The 22,743-nt window shown below is 44.6% G+C and overlaps 3 protein-coding genes across 3 annotated transcripts; 2 read left to right on the top strand and 1 right to left on the bottom strand.

Annotated features, from left to right (window-relative positions):
• The first annotated feature begins 824 nt into the window (after positions 1-824).
• hpcal1 (hippocalcin-like 1) lies at positions 825-9,910 on the top strand. Its single transcript, XM_037449443.2, has 4 exons — positions 825-1,185; positions 6,144-6,594; positions 7,653-7,758; positions 9,229-9,910. Exons 2-4 carry the CDS (start codon positions 6,217-6,219, stop codon positions 9,324-9,326), a joined length of 582 nt encoding a protein of 193 aa, XP_037305340.1. The 5' UTR covers positions 825-1,185; positions 6,144-6,216; the 3' UTR covers positions 9,327-9,910.
• On the bottom strand, positions 9,827-15,402 carry pdia6 (protein disulfide isomerase family A, member 6). Its single transcript, XM_037449442.2, has 13 exons — positions 15,251-15,402; positions 14,752-14,893; positions 14,041-14,098; positions 13,439-13,565; positions 13,092-13,198; positions 12,852-12,985; positions 12,577-12,691; positions 11,920-12,060; positions 11,623-11,707; positions 11,341-11,413; positions 11,100-11,258; positions 10,917-11,013; positions 9,827-10,468 (listed from the first exon to the last, which is right to left on the bottom strand). The coding sequence occupies exons 1-13, from the start codon at positions 15,267-15,269 to the stop codon at positions 10,397-10,399; spliced, it is 1,329 nt and encodes a 442-aa protein (XP_037305339.2). The 5' UTR covers positions 15,270-15,402; the 3' UTR covers positions 9,827-10,396.
• Positions 15,403-16,658: 1,256 nt separating this feature from the next.
• LOC119195221 (potassium voltage-gated channel subfamily F member 1-like) lies at positions 16,659-19,861 on the top strand. Its single transcript, XM_037449989.2, has one exon. The coding sequence runs from the start codon at positions 17,171-17,173 to the stop codon at positions 18,731-18,733; it is 1,563 nt and encodes a 520-aa protein (XP_037305886.2). The 5' UTR covers positions 16,659-17,170; the 3' UTR covers positions 18,734-19,861.
• The last annotated feature ends 2,882 nt before the right edge of the window (positions 19,862-22,743 follow it).

The raw sequence follows: 22,743 nt of genomic DNA, 5'->3' as shown, positions 1-22,743 counted from the left end.
ACATACACACCGCTCTGTCTTCAGGGTCACCTTAGCCTACTCAAGAGAGGTCACTGATGGATGGGTGTACGACTTCGATGAAGCTAACACAGAGCAGTCTAGGGAAAGATGTAATTAGGTGGTAACCCTTTTTAAAAAATGTAACATGTGCATGTTTTATAATACTAATACTGTGCGGTGCATCTTGTACCACAACATGAGATGGACGTGTGATGGATGAAGTATATTTATTTTCAGAGCTCATGATGATACTGACGTTTGTAAGTCGTAAATAATTGAAAAAAACAAAGATTGTCCGCCATGGAATCATGACATCAACACGTCTGCTTATTTAAGTCTAAGTTGGTTTAAGTAAGTCTCTGATTGGTTTCATTTTTATGATAGGAGAATGCCTAGCAAATTATTGCCTATGTATATATACTAACTAATTACTTTTTTGTGAGGTCCGCATTGTAATAAGTACGTATTGTGCAGTTGTTGAGTTTTCCTTTCAGTATCAAGATTTTCCCATAAATGTGAACTGTCTATTTGAGATATTGTTCTAATAATAGTCCCCTGTGATAATTTTCCACAGGACGCTGCTGCGACAGTTTCTACGATGGAAGCAGTGAGTGTGGACGGATCCATTCCGTGGGCGGGGGGGGGGATTTAAGTACAACAAGTCGGAAAATCGTTATAAAATACATTGTGAATAACGACCAGGTTTAGTTTAGACAGCCACGTTCGTTATTCATTATGATTAAAAGCGCTTCCTTATCTTGGATACAGACCAAGTACGTTAAATCGCCTTCGAGGGAGAAAAAGAAACCCCTTTAGTTGTAAAGTCGGGAAGTCAGATGAAAACCGAGCCCTGTGCCACATCTTCCACTGAATGATAAAGCGGCTTCATCGGGATCCGAAGGCAGCAGCGAACAAATGACCAGCTAGCTTACAACAACACTTAGCCCTTTTCCGTTCAGACTACACATGAGTTTTTTCCCTTGAAAACACTCGGCGGGTCGTAAATCTGTGTCGGGCATCTTGAATCAGGCCGTGGCCGGTGAGAGGAGCCGTCACGTCCAGCCTTCTCCGAGTTAACGGTTAAGTTGACGTCCGGGACCCGCTGACGCGAAGTTGCAAAAGCGGACTTTTCTTCGTCTTCTTTCCGTCGGGGAGATCCATAAGCAGCTCAGACACCTCGAACAGGTAAGTGAACGTGACATTATTAGAATGAATAAAGCCGAGGTGTTTAGGGAGCTTTTCACGTTACACCACGTAACGTTACGAACCCACATCTCAACAAGGCTTAAAAACTATGTTAAAGTTGAACCCAACATCTTCATTATCAGTTTAGAGAGTAGCTTTAAACACACTCTTAGAAAAATACTGAGTGTATTAGATGCTTGTGTTGAAGAAAAATCAGGGTTTGAAGTTATCAGTTATCAGGGCATTTTTCAACCATTAAAAATAAAACTGTTCAGCAATTACTGTACTCTGAAAACTTATTACGTTAGTAAGTTAACAATAGTGAATCTTTAGCGAAATTATGTTTTTGTTGTCTTGCGATTTCGCATGAACAAGAAAAGCCAAAGTTACTGTGAGGAACTCAGTAATAAAGCAGTTCAAATTGAATTCTGGTTCCTCCACGGGACCTACATAAGAAAACAAGCCCCTTAGCGGATGAACTGGCTATTTCTATTCCCCTATTCCTAAATATCTGTCATTGGTCTGCGTGAAATCCGATGGATTCATGAGGGTTCACCAGAAACCACCTTATTGCCGGGGCCCCCGGCGGGGCCCTCCACCCCGAGGGCCCTGATCCGGCTTTTTCGGATGCTCTGCTGGGTGGAGGAGAGCTCGGCTCACAGCGGCAAGCCCGAACCTGGTGCTCATCCTGCTGTAGTGGAACGACAGGTTTTCCATAGGTACTTTAGAAATACTACAACTTTTATTCAGAGGCACCTCCGAAATCAACACAAAATCAACTGACTTATAGTTGCTTTAATCTTAATGATATTTTTAACTAACTTTTGTAATTACACTCACAACAGATATTTGTATAACGAATGAATGAGAAGTTTATATCATCATCATATGATTCTACTGTCTATAAATTACAAAACTGAGTATAAGTATATGTTGTGTAGACTCTGTATTGATTAGGCTTGCCAGTGCATATAATCCCTTATTCCACTTTTTTAATAATAACTAGAACAGAGCTCATTTGTGAACTGTGTACTCCAAATGATAGAAGCCCACTCACAAGTTGAAAGAGTAGAATTCTTACTACGTTACTACTAAGGAAAAAATACACATAGTGATTTTGCTGAAAAGATAAAAGAAATAGATTCAAAGAAATAACGCTGTATTAGATGAAACTGTCTTTGAAACTAACAGCAAACATGCAGAGGTCTCGATGTACATCAGTTACAGCGCCTCTCTCTCATAAGCCTCAGCACTACCATCCTGTTGCCTTGACTACTGGTGTGTCCTGGGGATTTTTTTGTCCTGATCCGCTGCTTGATTTTCTGACACTGGTTCAAAGACACTGCCACGAAGCAGCGCTGAAAGTGAGTCTGACTTGAAAGCAAATCTCCTCTTCTTTTTTTTTTTTTCGATCCTCCTCATGCAGCGGACTAACTCGCCAGCCCTCGTGACGCGTGCCGAGTTACGAGCAGTACGCAGAACCTCGGGCTGCATTGCAGCTCTGCTCGCCCGCCGCACAGCACGCGACACGCACCACCCAAAAGCGCACTCCGCTTTCCCTCTGTGCACACAAGCGTACCACTTTGTTTGCCTTACATTCCTCTCCAAAGAGCCACAACACAGACAGGATGGAAAATATTGGAGTGTGGGAAATGTTGATGATTGTGGATGATTCAGCCAATTAACAAAGTCTGTTTTGGAGCTTCAGCTAAAGCGTTTTTTGATTATTTATTCTTTTGATTCATTGTGTGGTCCATCCAAAGAATAATGATAAATGTTCCTCACAAGGTTGAAGTGTTCCATTTGTTGTTGTTTTTTGACACACACAACACAAGTCATTTTGAAACACACTTTTTTTCTTACAGAATGAAGACAAAAGTTCATTCTTTCCATTGTTTATATCTGTTAATCTTTATTTAATTTGGATGTAAACAGTTTTCCACACTCACTAACTGTCAGAAGCATGACGAGCTCCATCAGCTTCGTGTCATGCTTCACGGATGGATCATCTGCTAAGACTACGTATCTAGACAAACACCCCTAAATCACCCGTTTCTCCCTGTCTTTGGGATTTATTCTTTGTTATTACAAGTAATGCGTATCTGGGAAAAGAATGGAGGATTCCAAAGCTCTTTCCCAGGAAATGAAGTGGGCTTGAGAATGTCAATGGAATGGAAACTTGACTTGTTGGTGGTTTAAAAGATCTCCACCCCGGGTACTTGCTGCACCGGAGCCCGTGTGAACCAGTCTCATTACGCTGGGAACCTTGGGGGGGGGAGGGGCGGTGACAAGATGAGGGGATCGTGGGGAAATGCTAACACGGAACCCCCCCCAAAATGCAGTTGTCGAGGGAGACTGTCGCCTACCAAACGACGCTCGCAAGGCGGTCGGGCCACTGAGAGCCTTTGTTCCTTGCAGAGGAGGTCACGTAGACGTCAGAGCCATGTCTGGCAGTTATTTCTGACCACAAGATGTTCCCCGGAAACATCTGAAGCGTCCTACGGCGCCTCGAATGCGTTCATTCCGTCCGCCGGATGCTAGTTGGCCGTATAGGTGCCGCGTACAGTTGGAACACTGCTTGGAATCCCCTTATTTTTTATTCCCAGCATAATGTTTATTTCAGAAGCCAGAAATGTTTTTCTTTCGTGCTTCAACACCTTCCCCGGTCAGAGCACACACACACACACACGGATTGGCCGTTTCCCCTCAAACCCGTAACTCAGCAGCAGAGGTTCTTAAAACACCGTGGCAGCACTTTTCATTCTTCCAGCCTGGAGTCTGCTAGCTTCCCTTTTGGGTTTGTGTGTACGTGGGAATGAAGGGAAACGCCCATCTTCATGTCTGTCCTGGAAGTGTCCATGTGACCCGGAAGCTGTCGTCCGTCCGTCCCCCCCCCCGCCCTGTTGTACGTCAGAGCGGGAGGCGGCCGGTCCGGCCTGCAGGGCAGCGAGGAATTTAAACCATGGCCGTGTTCCAGCAGTCAGCCGACCACGATGTCATATTGTCAAAGTGCAAAGCTTTTATTCCACAGTCACACACAACGCCGTGATATGGTAGCGGTGTTACTATTTTAAAATGCAATGGAGGGCCTTTGTGCTTATTGTGTTATCCATTCCTTGAATTCATGGGGCCGGTGATGAACGGTTATGACCTTGGTGATCCCTTAACTTTTCTTCCAGCCTCTCCAGCCTCTCGAGGTTGTATTGTGAGGGAATCTAATTTCTACTTGATAGATTGCCACAGAATTCCATTAGGTTTTGCATTAAGTTAAGCTCAGCCTCACAGAGCATGTATGCCCCTCGCAGTACAAATATGTCCCAAAAAATAATGATACAATACAATTATTTTTAGCATAAGGATGATCTACATCGTAGCCACCACACTGGTTTAAAATGTTTCTAAAATGGGTCTTCTCTGCCCCCCGTGGGCCCAGAGGATGTTGTGTAGCCATCATGTCCTAAAACCTGCCTGCCGGCCTGCCGCTCGCTTCAATTCATAAAATCGCAGGAAATTGCGCCCATGTGACAATTATGAGAAATAAGGGCCTCTGCGTGTGGAAAAGACGTGATCCAAATCCACGGGGCTCCCATTTGTTCCACTGCAGATAAAATCACTGTGGTGCCCACGGCACAGGAGTAATGGGATATCAATAATTGGTGGAAAGCGAACATCTAGCTCCCATAAATGAATTATACGAAACACAGAGGAGTGGACGTGTTATTCAGAAGGCTTTTTATATAATGTAACCGCTGGTATTAGCTGGAAATAGTTCTTCCTTTTATGTGTCATAGTTTTTCTATTCTTTCTTCCTCTCTGCCCTCGCACATCACTGTTGCTTTCCCTCCCACACACAACTCACCAAATTTGTGTTTTTCGAGGGTTGTGGTAAATTTCTCTTTTTCATTTCTAAAAAAGGCGAAGCTGACGTGTGTTTTTTTTTTTTACTTACTATTTTTTGCATTCTAACATGAAATGCATCCCTTTCTTTCTGTTCCTTTCTTTCATACAAAGGCTGTCCGCAAACCCATAATAAAGCACAGATTTGAGATGGCTGCTGCTGCAAATGAGGGCATCCAGACGGATCTTATTACCTCATATAACAGACAATCCATTTGTTTCTCGCCGACCACATCAATGAAAGGAACATGAACATTTTGTCTCTCCTCTCGGGATGCAGGTGTCACAAGCGCCATGCTTATTAACCGACGCCTGTCTGCCTCTGCTTCATCGATGTCCTGCATGCACGGAGTGACCCGTCTAATACTCACTGCATTGTTGTGGTTTTGGCCCTGGATGTGTTGTTTTTATGGATCCGCACATCCTCAATCATCAACGCTGCTGCATACATGAATATCCACGCGATAACCATGGAAACCCACTTTAGACCAACCACAAAAAACAGAGGTGAATGGGTCCAGCTGGTCTCAGTGTGCTTGTTAGCATTAGTATTTTTTCCCCTTTGTCCGTGTTTTCTCTCATTGATCACTGTGTGAACCCCCCCCCCCCCTCCGTCGCCCTCCTTGAAATCGCTTGGAAAATACCTTTTTACGCAAAGGTGAGGAATATTGTGGAGGTGGCGCTTTCTCTGTAACGACTGTCATTATCAGCCCGACCTTTTAAGTAAGTGGATTCATTGAGACTTACAGAACACTTGTCCCTGCACCCTGCAATTAAAGGTCAATCAATTATCACTGTGCCAGAGCATCAACACCACACATAGCGTACACGCAAGAGATCTGATTTGTGATCTAATCTTTTATTTATTTTTTTCTGACTGTGCCTGGACATTGTCTCAGATGTATCCCTCAGCTTGGCAGCCCGAGAAGGCTCACGAGCGCATGTTTTTTTTTTTTTGCTGTAAAACGCCGCCGCGAGCCGAGCGGAATCATCGAACCAATGAATCATTCATGGTGTTCACGCGAGGATATAAATTAATGAGCATTGTCGGTCTCCTACAGGAGCCGAGCAGCCGGCGGTGTGGAGAGCGAAAAGGAGAAGAGCGAAGCACCCGCGTGTGGAGAGCGCCGCGTCATGGGGAAGCAGAACAGCAAGCTGCGGCCCGAGGTCCTCAACGACCTGCGGGAGAACACCGAGTTCACTGACCACGAGCTCCAGGAGTGGTACCGCGGCTTCCTCAAGGACTGTCCGACGGGCCACCTGACCGTCGAGGAGTTCAAGAAGATCTACGCCAACTTTTTCCCCTACGGAGACGCCTCGAAGTTCGCCGAGCACGTGTTCCGCACGTTCGACACCAACGGGGACGCCACCATCGACTTCAGGGAGTTCATCATCGCCCTCAGCGTGACCTCTCGCGGCGGCTTGGAGCAGAAGCTGCGCTGGGCCTTCAGCATGTACGACCTGGACGGGAACGGGTACATCAGCCGGGCCGAGATGCTGGAGATCGTCCAGGTGAGGAGGAGCCGCACCAGTAGGGGTCAAAGATCACTGGCTTCTGCCACTGCATCTCACACTGTACATTGTTTGTTTAACTAGGAAGGACGTAAATCTTTCCCTGTGCTTAAATGAGAGTGTTTTGAGTTTGTCTAAAGATTTTCAGTTCATTGATGAGTTACAATAAGGAAGCTCTCACACCCCAATTATTGACGCATCCACTAATATTTCAGTGTAAAGCTGTCCGTCTAGTGGCTAGTGAGTGTTTTTATGCCGGCCGCTCTTTCTCTTTTTCTTATCACTGTGGCTGTATTTACTCTTCCAATATGGTGGGCTGAGCAGCCTGCAGGGCCATATCAATATTGGCTCAGTTCGTTGTGTTTGCGGATACAAATGAATGTGGCAGAAAACATGCAAAAGCATCAGAGCTTTTGTTAATGTTGAATGCTTTCTGTTTTTTTTTTTTTCTCTTCCGTCGCAGACTTTTACCTGGTCTAAAATCTGTGGAGTTGTAAAGTGACGCGCTGTCTAGCAGTGTGTGTCCACAGGATGAGCTTCATTTGCCAAAGCGCCGTAATGATCAGGTAGCAACGGAAAATAGGTCAAAGCATTCAAAACAAAGCAAGACGGGAGCACAAGCCGCACATAAGCGGTGGACATAGTCACTGACAGCATTTTGGATGTCTCCCTCTTTTTTTCACTTAAAACCAGAAGTGACACAGGAGGGGTGGAGCTAAGGCAAACCGAAGACATCTTCAGGCCACCAAAAAGGTCACGGTTAACAAAAGCAAACCTGACCACAGCAGCCTGTCCATCACAAGGTGGCCACGTCCTAAATAATATGCTGTTTCTCCGACAAATGATTGTTTTTGCAAATAGAGGAGTCGCCCCCTGTGGGTCATTAGAAAGAATGGACATTAAAGGCACATGGGCTTCCCTTTTTTAGATCCCACCAAGTTGTGACCTGGTTGGGGACAGTTTTTTTTTTTTTTCATCTTAACTTAAAAGCTTCACGCGGACGAGAAACTGAATTTGAAATGCACAAAATGGCAATCGTTCTACCCCTCCTTTTGTAGGCAATTTATAAGATGGTGTCCTCGGTGATGAAGATGCCCGAGGACGAGTCAACACCAGAGAAAAGGACAGACAAGATCTTCAGACAGATGGACATCGACAATGATGGTAAGATGTTTTCATTTTTGTGTGCTTTTGTGATGCAGACAGAAAGAGGAATACTTCTTACTTCCTCTCACGATACATAAAAAGGGATATTAGCTCTGACAGTTGGTGTAGTTGTAAGCAGAAAGAACTGCACGTGAAAGGCTGGTGATGACATTTCGGTGAAACAGCTGAAATAATATAAAATACGTCTTCGTGAAATATTTATAAGATCTGACAAATTCTGTATATTCATAAAATGTCATATGTATACTACTGCCTTATAGCGCCACTTGTGAAGTGACTGGATACTGACAAATTCACTACCGAAAGTAAAGCCGCACCAAATATAGAGGGATCGTGAAAGATTTTATGTGTCCGACGTGATTCAGTGGCCAAATAAGGAAACATTTAAGCTGGACGACAAACAGAAAGACACAGAGAAAAAGGACCTCTTGCTACAACGTGACGTAACATGAACATTACTCACAAGGTAATTAGCAGCCTCGTGTATCTCATCCTGCTGAGCCACCATGTCAGTGGTTTGACATTTAGTGTGAACAGGTGACGTGCACGTAAGCACTTGCCGAGACTCCTAAAACCGAGCCGCACAGAAGACCAGAGATACACGCACAACCAAACCCATTACCCAATTATTTATTCATTTAAAGGACATCGAATAAGTCGGTTCGGCTTTGCAGGTGTGCGAGGGCAACTGTGTATGGTGCAGCAACGCTGGATGTCATACACACACACACACACACACACAGAAGTCGTCTCGGTGCCATTTCACTGATGACCCTCTGCCACAACCACCTGCTAGGACATCAGCCACTCAAACTGAGTAGGAGTATGGCCCCCGTCCCAAATTACGCCCCTAAGGCCTCAAGCCCCTCAGGGACTAACTGACGTCACCTGGCGAGTGGGTTGAGTGGGAGACAGACTGTAAGGGCCTGAAATGGTGTAAATACAAATGGGGCAGCACTCGGCTGCAACATATGTCACCATGACAACGTTAAAATAATAATAATTGAGGGTATTTATGTCAATCTTTTTACTTTCTGATTCAAAGATCTTTCCAGGCTCTGTCCTCATAAGATGAGAGCTACATGGCAGTGGGACGCTATATGTATTTTGGAGCAGAAGGTTCAGAACATCTGGATGTCAAGATGTGTTTTACACAGCTGCAGCTGACCCTCCTTTCTAATGTAATTTATACGGACGCTGTGCAGCTGAAAGTGGGACTTAATTTAAACAAATGGTGGCCTGCTGTTGCTTTTTATCCATGTGGCAGATTAGTCAACATCAAAATAAATGATGGCAGAATTGGCCAATTACTTCACTGACAGTTGTCTATTCTTACAAACAATATACTGTGATGGCAAAATAAATAGAGAACTGTTGCTACTTTTCAATATATCATATATCAACAGAGGCTTTTTAGTGGGCGGTTGGATGTGTGATTCACCCTCTCACATGCTCTGTGCTTCACAGGTAGATTGTCTTTGGAGGAGTTCATTAAAGGTGCCAAGAGCGACCCGTCCATTGTCAGACTGCTGCAGTCGGATCAGGGAGCCTCTTGTCAGTTCTGAGGACAGTGACAATAGACGCACACGCACACACACAAACACACTTCAAAACACGATCAGACCCACACCCATTGTCACCAAAACTCACCACAATCCTCATTTTAAGCAGTCGTCTTATTGTTTACAATAATGAGTAATTCTCTTTTGTCAATGTGGTTCCTTTCCAGTGGTCTATGTTGTGTTATCGTTGAGTTATTGTGTGTATTCTTTTAAGCTCTTGCATTTAAATGTTTTTTACCTGTTCTCTATAAGTGAAGTGCCATATCAAATATATTTATACTGACTTATGTGCTCGCAAGTATTATGGATACCCTTACATTACACCAGGTGGAGACTAATTACATCACTTCTTATGATTTGATTTGACTTTAGTGTGCTGAAAAGTGGCTGTAGATTAAGAAGTTGCTCTTCTGAACAACTCCCATATGCCTTTAGCATTGCATGTGCCCGGGGATTTGCATTTTCTGATATTGTTACATTTTATGTGAATAATGAGAACGTGATTGTTTTTATTCCTTTTTATTTTTGTAACAAAAATTTTGTTTTCACACAATTGAAATAAAGTCGTGTAAGAAAAATCTACACAAGTCCCACAGTAACCCCTCGTGGACATGAAAACCTGGCAAGAGTCTCACTTACTGGTTTAAAAAGAGAAATAAATGTATAAAGAGTCACAGAAGGTTGGACACTGAAGTGTTACTTTGACACGTCCACATTTTAAAATAGGTGCTCGAGGGTGGCTGAAAAAGGGACAGGGGGGGGGGGGGGGGGGAGGAGGCTTGAATGAACAACTGAAATGTCACATTCACACCCGCCATATAAATATGTAGCTCTTAATGTGAGGCAGAGTTCATTTCAGAGACACAACACATGCCGCAGCAGCACCCCCCCCCCCCCCCCCCCCCCATTTGAATGACAAAGATGTGAGAAACTGCAGGTGTCTCTTGCGTTTTGGCCTTTTCTGGATAATTTCAGTAACTGGGCGCCCGGCCTCCCGTTTGTCCACAGCAGAAGGGAGGCGGGTTGCACAGGACCAGGCCAGATTGAACAGTCAGTTCCCGCCCGGTTTGGGCTCATAACTCATCTTTATCGAAGTCATCATCCAGGTCTACGTCACTGAGGTCGTAGTCCTCCTCCACAGGAAGCTGTGAAAAGACAAACCATCACCGCGGATGGAGATAAACATGGCAACTTTCACTTCACTTGTAGATTACAAATGCCAAATATATAAATATTAATTGACAGAAGAGTTGTCTGTAATGCCCCTTGGATTTCTGACATGTCACAGTTTTGGTTGACGCTCTTGACTGAGATTGTGCCGTGACAGAAGTGAAAACTGAACTTTGCTGCCCAACAGACCGACTGTGCGGTCGCCGTCTTCCAGCCATCTGCAGACGCACATTTAGCTCCTGTGTTGCTGCCTTCTGTTCATTGCACAACTCATTGTTCACATTTCTCTGGGCGATACGATCCGAGTCGTACGGCCGAGGCTCGGTGGAAAGGTAGCGCGAAAATGCCCCATGTGTGTGTCGACCTGACGAATGAGATTCAAGTGAAAAGTCCGCTCAGCAGGGCCTTCAACCTCCCACTCACCTGTCCATCTTTGCCGTCCCAGGCCTCAACCGTGTGAACGGTGGGCATCACTCCCCCTCCAAATGTGGCCGTCGAGCCGCGGCCGACTGAGAGCTCCCTGAGGGGGGGGGAAAGGTTCAGCTCACTCTGAAGCACATTTTTATATTGGTTCTTTTCACGAAAAAAACAAAAAAACAACACTACCTGAGGAACTCGTGAATGCCGGTCTCGCTGAAGGAGCCCTTCAGCAGAGCAAATTTCATTTTGCGCGCGTTGATGGCCGCCATGGCGGGATAGCCGAACCCACCGATGCCAAGAGAGGCCTCCAGCTCCATCTGAGCGCCGGCTTCGGTCCACAGCCAGCTGAGAGGCGGGAGAGCAGGGACGTTAGTCGCTCGCAGGTGGCCATTTGTAGAACGGCCCATGACAAGTCAGTCCACCTTACCCCCACATCTTCTTCTTGTACTTCTCAGCCATTCGCATCATCACCTCCATATAGCCGTTTCTTCCGGCTGCGCCTGTTGACACACAGGGACAGAACATGGGGAGTTATTCAAGGGGTTAAAAACACTAGATTATATACACTGGTTTGCTCTGCAGTATTTGCTAAAATATTCAATAATGAAGTGTATCAGTGTAAATAGTTTTAGCTTCTCAATAACATCAACTTCATACGTTTGTTACGGTCAGATTTCGGAAAACATTGAGAATGAAGCGTTCGTCTCACCGGTGTCCAGGATGTGTGGCAGAACAGCGATTACACACAACTGACTGTCTTCACACGTCTTCTGCAGGATGTCTTTATTGAGAATCTGAGGGACAAACATTGACAAGAGGCACAAACTGAATGCTTCAGGAAGTGACATGATTATATGAATAGACAACCTTAATTTGGTTTGTTACCGTGATCAATGAGATCATACATTGAATCACTTTAAGTGACATTCTTCCATAACCCTTTATTACAGTCCCCGTATAAACGGTCATGAATGTCTGACGCGTGGAGACTGAACAGCGCACTGACCTCCAGCAGCTCGGGAGCAGGGGCGTGGTCAGAGAACAGATCCATGGCCCGCTCGATGATGTCACCACGCGAGCGCCCTCCTTGGAAGTCTTCGGGCTCCTCCCCTTTGCGGAAAATCTTGATGGTGGGAAATCCTCGGATCTAAAAATAAAAATAAATAAATAAAACACTTGAATATAAATAGACGGATTTAGTATAGGAGAGCTTCTTCTGGTTATCCATGCGGTACGTGTCTTCAGTGACATGAAGCATCTGGAAAAGTCTTAAATGATGGTTCCATAAACTTAAACTGTAATGTTATCAGGTAGCAGGATGTCCAGGTTTTGAATTTTATTAGGCCGGATTAAATTAGTACGTCTTTACTTACTCCATTCCAACAAGATGTTCCATTGCTTGGTACGGTACATTTACAAACTTCATTAAATATCAAATTCCAGAAAGAAGAGCCTAAAAGGTGTAATAAGACTTGATTGTTGGTTACACGGTCAAAATCACATGGAAAGTTTTGTCTCATGGCTTTTTGGCCAGTGAATCATCATGTTAAATTAGATATGTACTTTAGTTAAACACGTTTAGCAAAATTCCAGTTTCGTATTGAGTTGCGCGCGTCTAAATGTACAATTGTGTGGCGGTGCACCACTTTGACCTTTAACCCACCCCGTAGCGGCTGGACACGGCCTGGTGCACCGTAGCATCCAAGGCGCCGAGGCGAACTTTGCCTTTGGTCTGCTCCTTGACGGCGGAGGCTGCAGCTGCCCACTCCGGCTCCAGGCTGTCCACGACACAAACAAACTCACGGTTAGAAAAAATAAAAAAATGCAACACTTTTTCTTACAATAATGAATTCATAAGAACATGCATGCAACAATCTGTTGGCTGCACACTGGATTCACTTGGTTCAGGAGAAAAGGGGTCAGTGCATTGAAACTCACTTCTTACAGTGTCCACACCAGGGGGCGTAGAACTCCACCAGCCACACCTCATCCCCCTCCAACACAGTCTTGTCAAAGTTGTCATCTGTGAGCTCGACCACATCCTTCTTGCTGCCGCTGCCGCCGCCGCCGCTCTGGAAGGCAGCCGAGGATTACTCAACACTGTTCACGCAAGTGTTTGATCTTTCCGATTTGGAATAGTTAGAAGCAACCGGAGCGCAGGCTCCCTAATGTAGCCACCTGTTTGCTGTAGCCGGAGCTGCCGGACTTGCCGCTCAGCCGGTCCTTCACCAGAGTGCGCAGAGTGTTCATGGCTCCGTCCACAATGGCCTGGCCACTGCGTCCCCCTGGAGGACGAACAGGGAAAGGTCACGGAGGCCAAAAGGAATTCATTTGGAATGTAGAGTCCTCAGAATAACGTCAGGTGTCCCAACAAAGCTGTGAAAGAGAGTTCGTCGCCTCTCTGAAACATAAACGGCCCTGATCTCTCTCCACCAATAGAAATGGTTGGATCGAACCTTTCAGCAGAGTTTGATAAAGTCGCCGTAGAGTGAGATTTCAATTCGTTTTTTGTTTTTTTGCCGTACCTTGGTAGTCCTCCGGCTTGTTCTTATTGGCTCCAAAGATCTTGATGGTGGGGAAACCTCTGACGCCATACTGGCCCCCCAGAGACTTGTGCTGGTCAGCATCCACTGCGCCAACCTTCACGATACCCTGGAGTTCAGAAATAAAAATTAAAGGAGAGGGTCTAGTCTCGACTTTCAAATCATAGCAAATGACAGAAAGCCGGTTTGTAATTTCCACCAAAAGCCAGAAGTCAGCGTGTCAGTGAACATATTGTTAACAGAATAGAGCCAATTCAATAGCCTTTCTTAAAGAAAAACACTTATAAAATGAATGATATCATCTTAGTTCAAGATAAATAAAAGACTCACTCATATTTGACTATAGTCCCATATCTGCCCACGCCACACGCCTGGCTTTGCTGTCATTCTTACTGACGAGTTACAAACTAGTTTGTGCAACAAAACTGTGATATTAGTTATTCTTATATAGCTTGAGTGTCCATTTGATAGAGTATATTGGCTTATCATATCTGCCTAATTGTTAAGCCATACAGCAAATAGCTAGTTAAGGCATCATCATCATCCTGCATCTGCTGATAAACTGAATGGAAAGAGCAGTTTACCTTGAGGGCAGTGGCCACCTTCTTCCAATCAGCAGTTAAACTTTGGCAGTGACCACACCTGTGGTTAGGAATACAAATAATGTATAAATTGGTTAGTTTGTTGAATGTGTTGTTTCTCTAGTAATAGACATGCTTAAGGAGTTCATGAGAGGAACAGTGGGTAGACACGAGCAGCATTCATGTCCAGAAACATTTAATCATCACGTATAATGAGGTTTTTGTCACAGAACCGCATTATTGAACATTAACACGTCCTGTGAATATTCAACACCTTTCATTCGGTTTTTGGGTTCACTACAGAGTTAAATAAACTGTCTGGCCTCGCTCAGGTCACAGCACAGCAAACATTTTAACGTGTCCTAGTACGAAAAGTAAAAGGGGAAAGTGACATGTTTACAATGGCTTAGTGCTGGTAAGCAAACATGCATACCAGGACGCACCTTTTCCTTTACTACGTCTGTGAAAGGAGTCTACATCTTCAAGAGATGTCATTTCCTGACACATTTTGCCATGTATTGGCCCAGAATACATGAAAAACCGTTACTTTTGTAGGACTGCTCCAAGCAAATAACCCGCGGAGCGTCCTGTCTTTACGATCATAAAAGTTTTATCGTTTGTGTGAGACTCAAACACCACCGAGGTCAACGAGACACCACGTGTCTCAAACCGAGGACACCTGTTGACGCGGGGAGAGCTGGAGATGGACCTCACCAGGGCGCGTAAAACTCCACCAGCCACAGGCTGTCGCTCTGGATCACCTCCTTGTTGAAGTTGGATGGGGTGAGCTCCACGACGTCATCGCTAGCGGAGTAAAAGGCTCGGACGGAGAGGACCAGGGAGCAGCACAGCACTCCTGCAGAGGAGGGGAAGGGGAAGGGGAAGGGAGGAGAGGGGGACACACACACAATAGGGTTCACTCAACGATGCACGTTATTGCCGAGACGCGAGCAACAGTCGAAGCGGCCGGGCTGAGCGGGATTACAAGCGGATTCAAACACAAGTTTGTGCCCAGAGTCATGTGACAGCAAATGGAATTTCACGTGCATTTAAATGAATCGATTCAATGATAACGGAGGCCTGCGCGGGGCTCAACTTAGCCGCTCAAGCTAAAGCTAAAGCAGCAAACGCGATGTCAAGTCAAAGCGCACAATGAAAATATCCACAAAACGACTATCGTACGAGCAGAGCGGCTGCAATGGATATCGCCTACCGAGTAAAAGCGGCCTCATGGTTGTCGCTGCTCTCTTGGCTCCGGACGTCTCTTCGGTTCGCGACACACGGTCTGCTGCGGCTGCTTCTCCCAGGAAAAGGTAATACGGAAAAAGCTCACCGTGGCCCGCGCTGATTGGTCCACTTGGAGCCGCGCTGCGCCTCAGCCAATCAGCGCGCGCCGGGTAGTTTAGCGAGCCGATGATATGGAGACAAGTGGATCCATCTCAAGAAAGGAGGATGTTATAGTTTGCGACATGTAAATAAATTAAGAGGCGATGGAACAAATTAACCGAGACTAAATGCAGACAGGCGCTTTTGTGTGGATAGTTTCCCTTAAGTATCAAACGTTAAAGTTAAGTTTTTACAGAGAACCTGCCTAGTACATTTAGCCGCCAGTTGAATCTAATGAATGCCTTCAGACTTCTTTCCTCTTATAATTGTTAACAATCCAATTTTCTAAACATCTTAATCTCGCAAGTCTTTCTCACAGTAAAAAAAACAAATCAAATCAGAAGTATAAACTACCAATATATACGAGAGAAACACTCTAAAGTTTACAAGTACCTTACAAAGGTAATATTAAATTAAATTTTAACTCCCACTGATAACTTTGACACTGAATACTTATTGAGAACAACATATAAATGTCAAATATATCGTAATGTCACTATAATCCCACATCAATAAATGCTACAAAGAAGTCAATTACGCACACACTATAGAGGGGCTTGCCTTTCCTTTAGTGCACATTGTGTGTGCGTCTTTTTAAGAGATTTAATAGAAAATAAAACTGAATTGTGTAGATTGTATCACTAGATGGCGACAAACAACAGTGCAAAACATTGTTAGGACGCTGTTTTATTTGAATGCATGCCACTAGTTAATAACAAGTAGTTAATGTACTCTATCGGGTGGCGGTCTGGGGTTTTGAAAACATGATTTTAAAGGCATTGTGAAAAATAAAGATGAAAAAATAATTCCGTTTTCTCATATGCTACATATTAATCGATTACCTTTAATCAATTGCTGTTCGTCGAGCTGCTATCAAAACTCGGTTGAGTGCGTTTCACCTTTTTTTCCGGTTTGCTGCTTGAATATTCACCACATGCATAAAGATGGATGAGATGTGCTGCGCCAGGGAGCGCAACCGGAAAACACACAAACGGCCATAAATATAAAAGCAGACTATATACTATTATTAAATGTGATTCATCTCCTATATTTCATCTGTAGCGTTTTACCCATATCTTTGGCCATTATTTTGAGAATTTTGCCAAGCTTGAATTGGTCTTAATATATTATGTACATAAGTAGGTGGTTGTGAAATATATACCTTGATAATTATTTCAATGTGTATTGTCTTTTTTTGGTTGAAAAACACATGTTTTTGTTTTCCTTCCTTTTTGTTCCAAACAACCCTGACGTTATTTAGTAAAGAAAGGTATGTAATGGAGACAACTTTTTCAGGGAGGACAGATATTAATTATTAACTGCTAGGTCATCAGGGGCAGCAGAAACACATATTTTTAATGAAATAATGATCGCCCTATTCAATTTGGTACTGTTTAGTGGTGTAGCAAAACGGAAGGATTTAGTTTGAAGATGACCACCGGAAGTTGTGGTGTTAGATTGTTGCTCACTTGACGTAACGCGCACTACAATAACAACTTTCCCAAAGCGCGCAAGAGTGTTGAGCTGAGACTTCACGCTGCAGCCACCTCCGAGCAAACAAATATATATATAAATATATATTCATCTATATATTTATATATTTATAAATAAAACACAGACATTAGAAGATATTTGAGGGCTAATGCACTGGGTCGCGGATTCTGCGGACTTGTATTTACTTTGACGGTAACAATTGTGAAGAACATCCCGCTCCCTCGGACTGTTTGGTGGCGGATTTAACGACACGATGTGGGGGATCCAGCGGACGCGCTATGGAGACTGCAACGCCTCGGAAGCCAGCGAGGAGACGGAGATTGTTGTCAACATCGGCGGCGTGAAACAGGTGCTGTTCGGGGACGCGCTGAGTCGCTACCCGGACACGCGCCTGGCGGAACTCATCGACTGTTCGCTTAAGTCTTCCGAAGAAATATCCGTATTTTGCGACGACTACGACTCTGACACGGGAGAGTTCTACTTTGACAGAGACCCCGAAGCATTTAAATGTATCATCGAGCTGTATTATTATGGAGAGATTCACATGAAACGCGGCATCTGTCCGATTTGTTTCATGAAGGAGATGGAGTTCTGGAAGATCGACCCGGATTTTCTGGACGACTGTTGTAAATGTCAACTGAAGGAGGTGGAGGATGAACTGGCGGAGATCGCAGAGAAAGTAAGAACTATCCTGGTGGACCGAGATGGAGATCCTTCAGCGGCAGGCTGGCAGCGCTTCCAGATGTGCCTCTGGAGGCTAATGGAGAAGCCGGAGTCCTCGCTACCTGCGCACATCATCGCCATAGTTTCCTTCATTTTTATCCTGGTCTCCTCCGTGGTGATGTGTGTCGGGACCATCCCCGACCTGCAGGTCGAGGACTCGGAAGGCAACCTCACAGAGAACCCAACTCTGGAGGTCATCGAGACGGTGTGCATCGGCTGGTTTACTATTGAATACATCTTGCGTTTAATCTCCTCCCCAAATAAAAGGAAATTTATTCTGGCTTTTATGAACATCATTGACTTCATGGCAATCATGCCCTTCTTCGTGGTGCTGATTCTGACCTCTTTCGGCACAGGGGTGATGGAGCTGGCTAACGTGCAGCAGGCGGTGCAGGCTTTACGCATAATGCGCATTGCGCGCATTTTCAAACTGGCTCGCCATTCCTCCGGACTACAGACCCTCACATCCGCCCTGAAGAGCAGCTTCAAAGAGCTCGGACTGCTCCTCATGTATATGGGCGTGGGGGTCTTCCTTTTCTCCGCACTGGGCTACACAATGGAGCAGAGCCACCCGGAAACCTTGTTCACCAGCATCCCACAGTCGTTCTGGTGGGCGGTGATCACCATGACCACGGTGGGCTACGGAGACGTCTACCCAAAGACCACTCTGGGTCGATGCAACGCGGCCATCAGCTTCCTGTGCGGAGTGATCGCCATAGCGCTGCCCATACACCCCATCATCAACAATTTCGTGTTGGTCTACAACAAGCAACAGGTGCTGGAGACTGCTGCCAAGCATGAGATTGAACTGATGGCGCTGCGCTCCGGCGAAGGCGAGCTGGAGGCTGCGCGCGGCGCCCACGGGCACGTTTGCGTCGCAGGGGTCTGGGACAACGGCGCGCGCTCCTGTCACGGCGACACCTACACCCCCTTACTGAAGGATCCCAGAGGAGGATCTGGAATCCGGCCCCCCAGCACGGAGACGAGCTTCGAAAGCACAGCCGAGTCCACCGAATATTTCATCTCACCTGAAAACACTCTGAGAAAAAGCGACGTGAAACAACTGAACAGCAACCGAATCAGTAATTGTTGACTTCATCAAACTTGAAACCCGCACGACGCGGGCTTACTGATACCATCATGCCTGGGGACAACATTGTAAATAGCCGAGGACTGTTAGTGGGGGGGGACGCGCCTGCGAACATGTGTGAGATGCTGACTTGATGAGCTGCGCCTTGGCGCAGTGACTCCCTGTAGGGCTGAGGGATTCTGTTTGAACAGCAAGTAGGCTTCTTATATAACAAACCCCATCCACACTCGTACTTTAGACGGCACTAGCTTATATCTCTCTGTACAGATATATAAATAATATATATCCCAATGAATGTTTAAAGAAAAAAAGAAAAAATATTGTCTGCTCCTCCAAGAGACGCTGGGTGATGATGACTAATGGAGGGATAGTAAAAGCAACATATTGCCAATGCGGCGCATGGTTATCTGACACTATGAATGCGAAGCCCTATATAAGTCATGTGCAGAAGTGGTGAAAGCGGTGGACGTGTCAGTGGGCTGCAGCTTGGGGCCATGTTAGAAGCTCAGGAGCACCCTGCTGCAGGACCTTTTTGCAGCAGCAGCAGCCATTACCAACCCGTTTGTTCCCGAGGTCGATACTGATGGCTACATTATTTAAACAGACATGGAGGAAAAGAAGGATTTCTTTTGAAAATATATACAAACGTATCTATAGTCGGGACGTTCTTTCATTCATTTGTCATATAGAGCCAAATGAGAGCAGCGAGCGGGTCACCAACAGGAAAAGGCTGTGGGGGTTTCATTGTGTCTGCCTGTAAATGCCTCTATGTGTTTAGTGCGTTACAGCTCTCATTTTGGTGAAACTTGAAAGGACTACATTTCACAGCGTGTCCATGTTTTAGAAACGCATTCTGTATCGGGTTAATGGAAACTGTATTAAAAGGTTCAAGTTTCACATTTAAACAGTCTGCTCCATACACCGTTAGTTTGAGCGACACGAGGAACTTTCCACACAAATAGAACAATCCTTCCATTAGTTGTCACAGTGACGGATCTATTCTAGGTTTGAAATAAATGCTGCGGATGTCAACGGTTTGAACTTGTTGCAGCCTGGGGGGGGATTGATATTTACGGGCACCTGTTGCCCATCTTATTTTGTGAAATTTCATTAAATGATCTTAATATCTTGCCTCGTTGCTTTGCTTTTCCGAATAAATTTCTCCTCGTCAAATGGAAGGTGTTCCACATATTATATTATATTATGAATATTCCGATTCATGACCAAAGTCTTCCTTAAGATTTCCTTTGCAAGACAGAGTTGACACACATAAAAGTAATGCGCCACGGCTACGGATGACAACAATCGTCTTTGGCACCACAAGATTAGAAACATCGACGCACAAACACCTTGATTATCAGATGACCAGAACACGATGTTCCTCCGTGTGAAATAGTTTCTGTCGTCTAAGTAATACTGACTATGGTGGAACATTATTGCAGTTCTTCCAACAACTTTATTGGTGGAAACTGTTACAGTGAAATGTCATTTTCTATTGTGGTAAATTGGAAGTCTGCATTATTGTTACTACCACTTGAAGTCATGGAAGTAAATACCTTACATTAACTCTAACCTTCATGTCACCTTCATACTTCAAGGCAAAGTCCAAAGAGGGAATTTTAAACTACCGTGTTCACTATATCACCAGTACCGTAACCTTTTAAAAATCGGTAACATTGTAGTGAGTGTAAGCACGTCGTGCGGTCACCTTCCATCTGTGTGGGCTATAATCCAAGTTTCTTTGTCATCGGGCTGTGAGCGTGTTTCTCAAGTGGCAGGGATGATCCCCAAAGGTTCGCCTAGCACATTATTTCAGGGTTACGTGGACATTTTGGGCACCGTCTGGATCCACTATCTGGAACAGCCTACTCTGTGTCCTCCTCTGACTTTTAGCGGCTTAGCAGTTGAGACGCTAGACGTGGTCTGAATTTCAGATTTAGGACCTTCGTTGAAACAAATATGAGTCATTTATGCAGCTGCTGCCCTGCTGAAAGAGAATCGTCAATCATTGGGACAAAATGTCAGTGGGTTTGACGCAAGTGAGAAGGCTCTAATTTAGTATTAACTACCTTTTTCAGTGATGTTTTCCACCGAGGTTCAGTTTAAGTTATGCAGCCACGAAAGATCATGTAGGAGGTCAGGCTGGGCTTTGCAGTCTTTCCACCCACACATCAGTCCTGTCCCCGACTGCTATCTCTCCTGGGCAGCAGCGCGTGCACACATGTCAAAGCCTGGCAGAAAGGCCTTTGTGCACGCTGACAGGTGGAGCTGCAATGTCAAAGGCCGCCATTGTGTAGCGGAACAATGTTCCTGCAGCAGATGAACATGCAAAAAAAGACATGCGACTTCAGGTTCATATTTAGATTTACAAGCACACACAGGCGCGTACAAACATCCACCTCCTCTCCTCCGGCTACCTGCAAGGGCACACAGATAATTGCATCTACAAACACTGTGCACCCACGGCCATGTCTGATCTGCTCTGCGTGACCTGCTGTGATCTGCTGGCTAATCACCAATTTGTTCACCCACATGTTGGTCATCCTGTTCATTCAGTGGGTGCTTAAGATGAGGAATATTCCGGAGCATTTACTGAAAGTTGTGCTTGGTAGCCCTTTGCAAAAAAGTCCCAATTATTGTGAGAATCGTGGTTGTTGCTTTTAAAGAAATGCACTTTTCTAGACTTCTCTATTTGTAAAACAAAGGTTTTTTGAGTGCAGATGGATCTTTTTTTCAATGTGGTGAACAAAAAAGTTCATCATTTCTCACCATAGTTTCACCATAAAAGATGTTTACTTTACTCGAGCCTTTAAATGAAATGATTTGTGATGTGAATGTGCAGTGTGGATTTGTCTAAATCATCTAAACAGACCTAAAGGATCAAGATCTTTATAGGTTGATTTGGAGAAAGTCCTCTTTCAAATTGTCAATCTGTTGATTTACTCACTTTAAGTCATTCTGATATTGATGAGGGTTTGTATTATAATGCTTTCATTCCACAACTTTGCCAAGAGGAAAATAATTAACAAGGCAAAGTCTATAGCATGCTATGTTTGCTTCAATATGACACCTCAATGTTCCATTTAATCTAGTGTTAAATCATGGAGCGCATGTAGGATGCTGTAAATAAACACAATGTGACATCCTGCCTGAACCCACAGACACATTGTACAATGCCATAGATTAGTCCAACCACTTTAGATGTGCATAGCAAACATCAGAGTTGTTTTAGGTAAAAGTTGTTCCTGAAAGTCATGGGTCCCATGCAGCTGGCTCCTATCGCTGATTGTTTTCTGGTGACCTCATGCTGTGTACGTATTGTGTTTCACCCAAATATTTGAGATGACAGCAGGACTCGCCCTTTGGGATGGGGATGTTCTACTAAAAATAGAGAAGTCCATGTAAGTACTGTAACAAATGGTACAGACCTACAGGATGAACTCAGGTTGTGTTTATATTTCCATGCACAGACATTTGGTCCTTCATTGTCATTTAATGTTTAAAGTGTCTGTTCCACTTTGCAATTGAAATTTCTCAAGCATTCGGCAGTTTTGCTCACAAAATTAAATATTACTATCAAAGTGGTAGATGGACACATATTGGATAACCAAATGCTAAGAAGTCAGACCACAATTATTTTGTCCTTATTACTGATTATGCAAGAGAAAATAATCCAAAGACAGACAAAACCCAGATGGATGAAAAAGAGAATGAATCATTTCGAAGATGGAGCTCTCAGGACCACGCTAAAGAGAAATGAATGTCTCCCCCGGTACAAACAGGATATGATAATAGATCTGCAGCATTAGTTTGGATGGGAATGTGTTTGCAACTGCCCACTCCTCAGGGCACTATCTCCGTTTCAGAGATATATTCAGCTCAGACATGGGAAAAAGGTATATTCCCTGATGTCAGATTTAAAAAACGTGAAAAACATGTTTGAGGAGGGAATGAGTTTGTGTTTAATAGGATGCTTAGCAGGACGCTGCAGGACTTTGAATCTGGCAATGAGT

Source organism: Pungitius pungitius, chromosome 20 (genome assembly GCF_949316345.1).
Source record: "Pungitius pungitius chromosome 20, fPunPun2.1, whole genome shotgun sequence".
NCBI lineage: Eukaryota > Metazoa > Chordata > Actinopteri > Perciformes > Gasterosteidae > Pungitius > Pungitius pungitius.
Note: the sequence above shows the minus strand (reverse complement) of the source record. Positions and strands in the feature narration are given on the sequence as shown.

What these genes read in the sequence shown, in the direction of transcription:
- hpcal1 (XM_037449443.2), top strand. Translation starts at nt 6,217, where the DNA reads ATGGGGAAGCAGAACAGCAAGCTGCGGCCCGAGGTCCTCAACGACCTG. An exon ending in AGATGCTGGAGATCGTCCAG is followed by an intron (nt 6,595 to 7,652) that starts GTGAGGAGGAGC and finishes CTCCTTTTGTAG; the next exon opens with GCAATTTATAAGATGGTGTC. An exon ending in GATGGACATCGACAATGATG is followed by an intron (nt 7,759 to 9,228) that starts GTAAGATGTTTT and finishes TGTGCTTCACAG; the next exon opens with GTAGATTGTCTTTGGAGGAG.
- pdia6 (XM_037449442.2), bottom strand. An exon ending in GCTCCGGCTACAGCAAACAG is followed by an intron (nt 12,986 to 13,091) that starts GTGGCTACATTA and finishes GCTGCCTTCCAG; the next exon opens with AGCGGCGGCGGCGGCAGCGG. An exon ending in CTGCTCCCGAGCTGCTGGAG is followed by an intron (nt 11,708 to 11,919) that starts GTCAGTGCGCTG and finishes TTTGTCCCTCAG; the next exon opens with ATTCTCAATAAAGACATCCT.
- LOC119195221 (XM_037449989.2), top strand. Translation starts at nt 17,171, where the DNA reads ATGTGGGGGATCCAGCGGACGCGCTATGGAGACTGCAACGCCTCGGAA.